The sequence below is a fragment of the Lagenorhynchus albirostris genome, unplaced genomic scaffold, assembly GCF_949774975.1.
Source record: "Lagenorhynchus albirostris unplaced genomic scaffold, mLagAlb1.1 scaffold_303, whole genome shotgun sequence".
In the NCBI taxonomy this organism is placed as follows: Eukaryota; Metazoa; Chordata; class Mammalia; order Artiodactyla; family Delphinidae; genus Lagenorhynchus; species Lagenorhynchus albirostris.
The window spans coordinates 92,722-104,141 of record NW_026783564.1 but is presented as its reverse complement, the minus strand read 5'-3'; the positions used below and the strand labels follow the sequence as shown (position 1 = coordinate 104,141).

General features: G+C 45.6%; 1 protein-coding gene across 1 annotated transcript; it reads left to right on the top strand.

Moving 5' to 3' along the window:
- Positions 1 to 1,246: 1,246 nt before the first annotated feature.
- On the top strand, positions 1,247 to 4,731 carry LOC132514361 (uncharacterized; the record flags this gene model as incomplete). Its single annotated transcript, XM_060138978.1, is given in 1 exon segment — positions 1,247 to 4,731. A coding segment is annotated over 1 exon segment (3,485 nt), but the record flags the coding sequence as incomplete, so codon positions are not given.
- Between the last annotated feature and the right edge of the window lie 6,689 nt (positions 4,732 to 11,420).

The following is an 11,420-nucleotide window of genomic DNA, read 5'->3' as shown; positions in this document are numbered from 1 at the left end:
ACCCCAACACGGAAAAGCTACCTGACGCCCCGGATCCACCGAAGGCGATTTATCCTGACCCGCAGTCCGATTTGCTTCTTTTGGATTCCCCACCCCCTTATCCTCCGGCCCCAAATCCCCTACCACCTAGAGGACCCCCAGCTCCACTGCCCTCGGCACCAAGGGAACCATCCATGATGGAAGAAGAAAGGGGTCCCTCAGCGGGCACTAGGAGCCGGAGGGCTATCTCCCCGGACTCCACTGCCCTACCTCTTAGAGAGTATGGCCCCCCCGACGGCCAAGGGAATAGACCTCTCCAATATTGGCCCTTTTCCTCTGCAGATCTTTATAATTGGAAAATGCATAACCCAACTTTTTCCGAAAATCCACAGGCCCTTACCGCTTTAATAGAATCTCTTGTTTTCTCCCACCAGCCCACATGGGATGATTGTCAGCAGCTGCTTCAGACTCTCCTAACGACTGAGGAGAGGCAACGGGTTCTTTTAGAAGCCAGAAAAAATGTATTAGGCGCCAATGGGCAACCTACCCAGCTGCCTAACGAGATTGATGTTGGTTTCCCACTCGTCAGGCCAAACTGGGATTTCAATGCCCCAGAAGGTAGGGAGCGCCTGAAAATGTATCGCCAGGCTCTGGTGGCGGGTCTCCATGGAGCGGCCAGACGGCCCACTAATTTGGCTAAGGTAAGGGAAGTAACTCAGGGGCCCCAGGAATCGCCAACTGTGTTCCTGGAACGTTTAATGGAAGCCTTTAGACGCTTTACCCCTTATGATCCAACTTCGGAGGAACATAGGGCTACTATAGCAATGGCTTTCATTGATCAAGCGGCCCCTGATATTAGGAAGAAATTACAGAGGCTAGATGGCTTGCAGGGATTTTCGCTTCAGGAGTCAGGAGTTAGTAAAAGAGGCAGATAAAGTATATAACAAAAGAGAAACAGAGGAAGAGAAGGAAGAAAGAAAGCAGAAAGAGCAGGCAGCCCGTGAAAGAAGACGAGATAAGAGACAAGAGAGGAATTTAAGTAAGATACTGGCCACTGTGGTTGGAGGAAGAAATATAGGGGATAGAAATGGGCAGGAAGGGCGAACGGCAGACAGAAGGCGACCATTAGACAAGGACCAATGTGCCTACTGTAAAGAAAAAGGACATTGGGCGAGAGAATGCCCTAAGAAAAAGAATGGAGGAAGGCCAACCAGAAACAAAATCTTAACATTGGAAGAAGAAGACTAGGAAAGTCAGGGCTCGAACCCTCTCCCCGAGCCCCGGGTAACTCTTAAAGTGGAGGGGGAACCTGTTCAATTTTTGGTAGATACCGGAGCCCAGCACTCCGTCCTTCTCCACTCAAAAGGTCCTATCTCAGCTAAAAGGTCATGGGTACAAGGAGCCACTGGGAATAAACAATATTCATGGACCACACGAAGGACAGTAGATCTTGGGATTGGACGAGTAACCCATTCATTTTTGATTATTCCGGAATGCCCCTATCCTTTGCTGGGAAGAGATTTACTCTCCAAAGTAGGGGCTCAAATCCACTTTCAGCCAGAAGGTTCCACCATAACTGATAATAAAGGAAGGTTACTTCAAATATTGACTATGAAATTAGAAGATGAATATAAATTATACGAGCAGCCTTCATCCTCACGAGTTAATGTTACAGATTGGGTAACTCGGTTCCCTCAAGCCTGGGCAGAAACTGCCGGAATGGGGATGGCCAAAAATCGGCCCCCGGTGCTAGTGTAACTCAAGGCAACTGTCACCCCAATAATGGTCCGTCAATACCCCATGAGTAGAGAAGCCAAAGACGGTATCCGTCCCCATATACAGAGGCTACTAGACTTGGGCATCTTAATAAGATGTCAATCAGCATGGAACACCCCTCTCCTGCCGGTAAAGAAACCAGGAACAAATGATTATCGGCCGGTGCAGGATCTACGAGAGGTAAACAAACGGGTGGCAGATCTCCACCCCACAGTTCCAAACCCTTACAACCTCCTGAGCACTCTTCCACCTCAACATACGTGGTATACTGTTTTGGACCTTAAAGATGCTTTTTTCTGTTTAAGACTCTCTCCCCTGAGCCAACCCTACTTTGCCTTCGAATGGAAAGATCCAACATCGGGAATGTCTGGTCAGCTGACATGGACACGGCTACCTCAGGGATTCAAGAACTCCCCGACCATCTTTGATGAAGCCCTCCATCAGGATTTGGCATTATATAGAGAATCAAATCCCCAGGTAACATTACTCCAATACGTTGATGATATTTTATTAGCTGCTGAGACCCAAGAAGATTGTATCAAGGGTACTGAAAAACTGTTAACGGAACTTGGAACCCTGGGATATAGAGCCTCAGCCAAGAAAGCACAAATATGCCAACAACAGGTCAGTTACCTGGGGTATCTATTAAAAGGGGGGCAAAGATGGCTCACGGAGAGCAGAAAGGATACGGTGGCCCAAATTCCGGCTCCCAAAAACGCCAGGCAGGTTAGAGAATTTTTGGGGACGGCCGGATTCTGTAGACTATGGATTCCAGGGTTTGCTGAGCTGGCAGCCCCATTGTACCCCCTAACCAAAAACAGCACTCCTTTCGTTTGGGGCGATAAGGAACAACGGGCTTTTGACCAAATCAAACGAGCTTTACTTTCAGCTCCAGCCCTAGGACTGCCAGATGTAACCAAACCTTTTCATTTATATGTGGCCGAAAATAAGGGCATTGCAAAAGGAGTATTGACTCAGAAATTGGGTCCCTGGAATCGCCCAGTTGCTTATTTGTCAAAAAAATTGGACCCTGTGGCATCAGGATGGCCCACCTGTTTAAAGATAATCGCTGCAGTGGCCGTTCTAGTCAAAGATGCTGACAAACTAACTTTAGGACAAAATCTAACGATAACAGCTCCTCATGCCCTGGAAAATGTAGTCTGTCAACCACCGGATAGGTGGCTAACTAATGCCAGGATGACCCATTACCAAACCCTGTTGCTAAACTCAGATCGCATCAAGTTTGCTCCAGCCACAGGACTCAATCCAGCCACCTTGCTACCTGATCCTGACTTGGAAGGCTCCACCATCATACATGATTGTCAGGAAGTACTGGCCGCAGCACACGGCAGTAGGCCAGATCTGATGGACCTGCCCCTCCCTGATGCTGATTTCACCTGGTTCACGGATGGGAGCAGTTTCCTGGAGGAAGGTAAGCGTCGAACTGGGGCAGCCGTGGTAGACGGAAAACAAGTCATATGGGCAGCGGCGCTACCACAAGGGACCTCAGCCCAACGAGCTGAATTAATTGCCCTGACGAGGGCATTAGAGATGGCAGAGAATAAAAAAGTAAACATCTACACAGACAGTAGATATGCGTTTGCTACCACTCATATCCACGGTGCCATTTACCAACAGAGAGGGCTACTAACTTCAGGTGGCAAAGAAATTAAAAACAAAGACGAAATCATGGCTTTGTTGACTGCACTCATGCTTCCTACTAAAGTCAGTATCATCCACTGCCCTGGACATCAAAAAGGAAATACCCCAATAATTAGGGGAAATAATATGGCTGACCAAGTGGCCCGAGAAATAGCATCGGGAGAAGTCATTCTAGGACTGTCAGATAAAGTTCCTGAAAAACCAGGCCGTGATGAAGAAATCATCCCGGCCACAACAAAAGGAACTTTGTCCCCTCAGCAAGCAGAATCCATGTTACAACAGATGCACAGATGGACACATTTGGGGACTAAAAAGATGGTAGCCTTGTTACAAAAAGCCGGGTACGAAACCCCTGGAATGACAAAATTAGCTGAACAAATTGTGCAGGAATGCATCCCATGTCAACAGGTAAATGCTCAAAAAGGGAAACTTGAAACTGGAAAGAGACTCAGGGGGGACCGCCCAGGAACTTACTGGGAGGTGGACTTTACTGAAGTGCGTCCTGGAAGGTACGGTAATAAATACCTTTTAGTTTTTGTAGACACTTTTTCAGGATGGATAGAGGCTTTCCCAACAAAGAAAGAAACAGCTGCTGTAGTAGCCAAGAAGATTTTAGAAGAAATTTTTCCTCGATTTGGAGCACCAAAGGTAATAGGGTCTGATAATGGTCCAGCCTTCGTCGCCCAGGTAAGTCAGGATGTGGCCAGATATTTGGGGACTGATTGGAAATTACATTGTGCATATAGACCCCAGAGTTCAGGTCAGGTAGAAAGAATGAATAGAACTCTAAAAGAGACCCTAACCAAATTGTCCTTGGAGACTGGCGGTACAGATTGGACGGTGCTCCTTCCTTTAGCCCTGTTCCGGGTTAGGAATACACCTTCCCGGTACCATCTTACTCCTTTTGAGGTGCTATACGGGGCCCCACCTCCCCTTCTCACCTTAGGAGAAGAAATAAAACCAGACTGTCAAAATAACACTGACTTGTATGCTAGGCTATTGGGACTCCAACTGGTCCAAAAGGAGATATGGTCCCAACTCGCCGAGGCCTACCAACCGGGAACACCGGGAGAAGCTCATCCTTTCCAAGTCGGGGACTCCGTATACGTCCGTCGGCATCGAACCCAGACGTTGGAACCTCGATGGAAAGGACCATACACCGTCCTCCTAACCACCCCAACGGCCATAAAAGTGGACGGCATCGCTGCCTGGATCCATGCTTCACACGTGAAAGCTGCACCAGCGGCGGCATCATCAGGATGGCAGGCCCAAAGAACCGACAACCCGCTCAAACTCAAGCTTCTACGAACCTAAGACTTATAATTTTGGTTTTACTGCCTTTACTGACTGTAAGTGATTTTAGCCCTCACCTGCCCCAACGTCTAACTTGGCAGGTAATTTCTCAAACTGGAGATATAACCTGGTCCATTAGCCATACTGCCCCTCCCTGGACCTGGTGGCCAGACCTTTTTCCTGATGTCTGTAAACTGGCCATAGGAGCTCCCTTTTGGGATCTAGAGAGTTATTATGATCAGCATAATGCTCCGTCCCAACTTCTAACTAAAGCTGATTACTCCGGAGAGGGTTGTAAAAACCAGGTCCGAAGAAGTTGGCTCAGAACCCTCTCCTTCTATGTATGCCCCGGGTTCCATTGCCCCCGATCCCTGAATTATAAATGTGGGGGAACTGAAAATTTATATTGCCAAAACTGGGGATGTGAAACCACAGGAGATACTTATTGGAGACCCACCTCAACTTGGGATTTTATTACAGTAACAGCCAACTACACTCATACTTCTTATAGGGGTCCCCGACCCATCGCCCCCGAATGTTCAGGATGGTGCCACCCCCTCAAAATTTCCTTTAGTAATCCTGGAAAAAGAGATAAAAAATGGGTAAATGGCCACTCATGGGGCATTAGATTTTATAAGAATGGATATGATTTGGGAATATTAATGACCCTTAAGCTAAAGATTGAGACTCCTGCTCCTATATCAATAGGCCCAAATCCCGTACTTGGCCCCCCTTTGCTTCCCCCGGCCCCTTCAGCTACGTCAACAAAGAATGAGACTAATGAAACCTCTGGATCCAAAGAACCCACAGTTAAGCCTGGGACTCCACAGGATAGGATGCTTTCTTTGGTGCAGGCAGCCTTTACGGTCCTTAATGCTACAAACCCGGAGGCTACAAAATCATGTTGGCTCTGTTATGCTGCCCCTCCCCCTTATTATGATGCTATAGGATATAGTTCTAATTATACTAATGTCAGCTCCCCGGACCATTGTCGATGGAAACAGAAAGGGAACAGTAAATTAACTCTGTCTTCAGTTTCTGGAAATGGTACTTGTATAGGAACACCTCCCCAGTCCCATCGACACCTTTGTCATGATTTCAGCCTCCCTTCAGGCTCGGGATATCTTGTACCTCCCCAAGATGGATGGTGGGCATGTAACACGGGGCTTACCCCTTGTGTCTCTCTAGAGGTTCTCAACAATTCAGCTGATTTTTGTGTGCTAGTGCAATTAGTTCCTAGACTTATCTATCATTCAGATTCGTCCTTCTTAGATGAATACGAGGGAAAAACAAGAAGGAAGAGAGAACCTGTAACCCTCACATTGGCTGTCCTTCTAGGACTAGGAATATCTGCCGGGATAGGAACAGGAACCACAGCCCTCATACAACAACCCCAGTATTATGCAAGTTTAAGACAGGCTGTAGACATCGACCTTCGAGCATTAGAAAGTTCCATAACTCAACTAAAGGAATCACTCACCTCACTTTCAGAAATGGTGTTGCAGAATAGAAGAGGCCTAGATTTGCTGTTTCTTAAAGAAGGGGGATTATGCGCCGCTCTAAAAGAAGAATGTTGCTTTTATATTGATCATTCAGGAACCATTACCAAAACCATGGATAAACTAAGGGAACGCTTAGATAAAAGGCAAAGGGAGAGAGAAAACGAAAAAGGATGGTTTCAATCATGGTTTGATAAGTCCCCCTGGTTTACCACCTTAATCTCTACTCTGTTGGGACCTCTTATTGTTTTATTGTTGATTTTAACTTTTGGACCATGTGTTCTAAATCGCTTGATAGCATTTATTAGAGAACGTATCAGTACTGTACAAGTTCTAATGTTAAGACAACAGTACCAAAGTTTACGAACAGAAGGTTGAGATTCCATGATTGGAATCAATAGTCACAAGAAAAATGGGGGAATGTGGGACTCGAGAGACATTGTTCCAGCTAATGATTAAGAACTCTCCAGACAATAGGGGCTTCTTAGACAATGGGTGAATTTCCAGGATGTCCGGCCCCCTTCCGAGAAGGAGGGAGATAACAAAATGTAAAAAAGGTGTCTGTCAAAGACCAATCAGGCAGCTGGGGAGAAGGAGGGAGATAACAAAATGTAAAAAAGGTGTCTGTCAAAGACCAATCAGGCAGCTGGGGACAAGTTCCCTCTCTGGTCCGAGCCTAAGCCAGGACCAATCAGCAGGAGAACACAACCAAATCTATAATTTACATACGGGGAAGTGGGAACCTATAAAACTGACATATTCGCGCCCAAAAGGGTTCCTTCTTCGACCTCCTGCGTGAGGACCAAGGAACCCCGGTGCACCGGCCTTCAATAAACCTCTTGCGTTTTGCATCGACTTCCGACTCTTGTTGTTTCCTGGGCGAGTCGAAACTCCTAGGAGACCGCGCAGGTCTAACAGTTCCACATGCATGTTTTAGCTGAAGGAAGAATCCCTTAAACCTGGAGAGTTGAGACCCATGGAATGGGTACCATGCAATATGACTTCAAAGGGTGTGCATTTGCTCACCAAACCTCACCAATCCTATCACTGCTGCGTTTATGCTGCTGTACACATGCTTGATTCTCTTTCGGAGACATGTAAATCCATAGGTTTTAAGATTCTTACTAGTCAGGTATATTCTTAGGCGTTTAATATGGGGTGTTGAGTCCACTTCGTTGAGCAAGGAGTAGCTCTTGTCTATTACATATTTGGCTTATGGAACGGTATCTGTACTAATTTCAATCTCTGGTTTTATGCAGCACCCTAACTCACCTTTCCCCTTAAGCAAGCATAAGTTGGTTTTCTACATTTGAGACCCTGTTCTGTTTTGTAATTCAGTTCCTGGGTAGCCAAGTTTACATTCCGTGTATTAGTGATACCTTATGATATTTCTTCTTCTGTGTGACTTATTTGTCTTAGAATCATCGTACCTGAATCCACTCATTATGCTGCTATGGGCCTGATGACATAGATTTCATTGCTGAGTGATATTGCATTGTACGTAAGTACCACAAATTCTTTATTCATTTTTCGCTTTCTGTGATATTGAACTTGTACCATAAACGAGGTTCTTGTAAACAGAGCTGTCCCAAACTTTGGGGTGGCTGTGTCTTTTTGATTTTAATTTCCCTAAGCTATAGGAGCATAAGTGGAAGTGCCCTAGGCTCTGTTGCTTTGTTTTTTAGATGTTTCAGGAAACACCATACACTTCTCCAGAGTGGCTGTTGGCAATTTACATCCCGCCCATCAGCATAACAAGGCTCCCAGTTCTCCATGGCCTGTCCTGCCTTTCTGGATTTTACACTTTATTCAGATGGCCCTTTTGCCCGGGGGGCAGTGAGACTTCATTGTAGTGCAGATTTCCTTTGCAAGCTTGCTTGGTTGGCCAAAAAGGGCGTATGCGTTTTTTCCTGAATATATTCAGGAAAAAACGCATACGCCCTTTTTGGCCAAGTGTATCATTGTGGACGTTCTGCCTCTTTTCCTATGCTTTTCATGCAATTCCAGTCTACCTCCTGAAATCGGTGTCCTGCAATTCTGCCCCGCTTTCAAGTGCTCTTGGCAGCCTTACTTCAATATATTATTGGACGATAGCTGTCATTTATAACTCTGCAGGTTTGTGAATGACAGTGCCCCTGAGCTCCTTTCTTCAACTCTCTTTATTGTGAGCTGGCCGCAACACCGCAGGATTGCTTCAGGCCCTAGTGTGGTTCCGGCACGGCAAGCTGAGCCTTTGGTTAATTCCTCTTCCTGGTGGGAAATGAGAGTTAAATTTGCACGTCCAGACACCTCCAGCTAGTCTCTCATTGGTTCTCCCTATTCCTGTTCATTTCCCGCAGAAATTGCAAACTGGGCCAAACACGACGTTAAAGGCACTGACTCTCCAAGTGGGGAGAGTGTTAGTAAAGCGTCTGGAATGTTGCACCCGAGTACCAGGGGACGAAAACTGAGACACATTTGAACACGTTTCCCGATCACACGGTGGATCATACTCTGGGTTCCACATGCATGTTTTAGCTGAAGGAAGAATCCCTTAAACCTGGAGAGTTGAGACCCATGGAATGGGTACCATGTTATATGACTTCAAAGGGTCTGCATTTGCTCACCGAACCTCACCAATCCTATCACTGCTGAGTTTATGCTGCTGTACACACGCTTGATTCTCTTTCAGACACATGTAAATCCATAGGTTTTAAGATTCTTACTAGTCAGGTATATTCTTAGGCGTTTAATATGGGGTGTTGAGTCCACTTCGTTGAGCAAGGAGTAGCTCTTGTCTATTACATATTTGGCTTATGGAACGGTATCTGTGCTAATTTCAATCTCTGGTTTTATGCAGCACCAAAACTCACCTTTCCCTTAAGCAAGCATAAGTTGGTTTTCTACATTTGAGACCCTGTTCTGTTTTGTAATTCAGTTCCTGTGTAGCCAAGTTTACATTCCGTGTATAAGTGATACCTTATGATATTTCTTTTTCTGTGTGACTTATTTCTCTTAGAATCATCGTACCTGAATCCACTCATTATGCTGCTACGGGTCTGATGACATAGATTTCATTGCTGAGTGATATTGCATTGTACGTAGGTACCACAAATTCTTTATTCATTTTTCGCTTTCTGTGATATTGAACTTGTACCATAAACGAGGTTCTTGTAAACAGAGCCGTCCCAAAATTTGGGGTGGCTGTGTCTTTCTGATTTTAATTTCCCTAAGCTATAGGAGCATAAGTGGAAGTGCCCTAGGCTCTGTTGCTTTGTTTTTTAGATGTTTCAGGAAACACCATACACTTCTCCATAGTGGCTGTTGGCAACTTACATCCCGCCCATCAGCATAACAAGGCTCCCAGTTCTCCATGGCCTGTCCTGCCTTTCTGGATTTTACACTTTTTTCAGATGGCCCTTTTGCCCGGGGGGCAGTGAGACTTCATTGTAGTGCAGATTTCCTTTGCAAGCTTGCTTGGTTGGCAAAAAAGGGCATATGCGTTTTTTCCTGAATATATTCAGGAAAAAACGCATACGCCCTTTTTGGCCAAGTGCATCATTGTGGACGTTCTGCCTCTTTTCCTATGCTTTTCATGCAATTCCAGTCTACCTCCTGAATTCGGTGTCCTGCAATTCTGCCCCGCTTTCAAGTGCTCTTGGCAGCCTTACTGCAATATATTTTTGGACGATAGCTGTCATTTATAACTCTGCAGGTTTGTGAATGACAGTGCCCCTGAGCTCCTTTCTTCAACTCGCTTTCTTGTGAGCTGGCCGCAACACCGCAAGATTGCTTCAGGCCCTAGTGTGGTTCCGGCACGGCAAGCTGAGCCTTTGGTTAATTCCTCTTCCTGGTGGGAAATGAGAGTTAAATTTGCACGTCCAGACACCTCCAGCTAGTCTCTCATTGATTCTCCCTATTCCTGTTCATTTCCCGCAGAAATTGCAAACTGGGCCAAACACGACGTTAAAGGCACTGACTGTCCAAGTGGGGAGAGTGTTAGTAAAGCGTCTGGAATGTTGCACCCGAGTACCAGGGGACGAAAACTGAGACACATTTCAACACGTTTCCCGATCACATGGTGGATCATACTCTGGGTTCCACATGCATGTTTTAGCTGAAGGAAGAATCCCTTAAACCTGGAGAGTTGAGACCCATGGAATGGGTACCATGCAATATGACTTCAAAGGGTGTGCATTTGCTCACCAAACCTCACCAATCCTATCACTGCTGCGTTTATGCTGCTGTACACATGCTTGATTCTCTTTCGGAGACATGTAAATCCATAGGTTTTAAGATTCTTACTAGTCAGGTATATTCTTAGGCGTTTAATATGGGGTGTTGAGTCCACTTCGTTGAGCAAGGAGTAGCTCTTGTCTATTACATATTTGGCTTATGGAACGGTATCTGTACTAATTTCAATCTCTGGTTTTATGCAGCACCCTAACTCACCTTTCCCCTTAAGCAAGCATAAGTTGGTTTTCTACATTTGAGACCCTGTTCTGTTTTGTAATTCAGTTCCTGGGTAGCCAAGTTTACATTCCGTGTATTAGTGATACCTTATGATATTTCTTCTTCTGTGTGACTTATTTGTCTTAGAATCATCGTACCTGAATCCACTCATTATGCTGCTATGGGCCTGATGACATAGATTTCATTGCTGAGTGATATTGCATTGTACGTAAGTACCACAAATTCTTTATTCATTTTTCGCTTTCTGTGATATTGAACTTGTACCATAAACGAGGTTCTTGTAAACAGAGCCGTCCCATACTTTGGGGTGGCTGTGTGTTTTGATTTTAATTTCCCTAAGCAATAGGACCATAATTGGAAGAGCCCTAGGATCTGTTGCTTTGTTTTTCAGATGTTTCAGGAAACACCATACACTTCTCCAGAGTGGCTGTTGGCAATTTACATCCCGCCTATCAGCATAACAAGGCTCCCAGTTCTCCATGGCCTGTCCTGCCTTTCTGGATTTTACACTTTTTTCAGATGGCCCTTTTGACCATGGGGCAGTGAGACTTCATTGTAGTGCAGATTTCCTTTGCAAGCTTGCTTGGTTGGCCAAAAAGTGCGTATGCGTTTTTTCCTGAATATATTCAGGTAAAAAAGCATACGCCCTTTTTGGCCAAGTGCATCATTGTGGACGTTCTGCCTCTTTCCCTATGCTTTTCATGCAATTCCAGTCTACCTCCTGAAATCGGTGTCCTGCAATTCTGCCCCGCTTTCAAG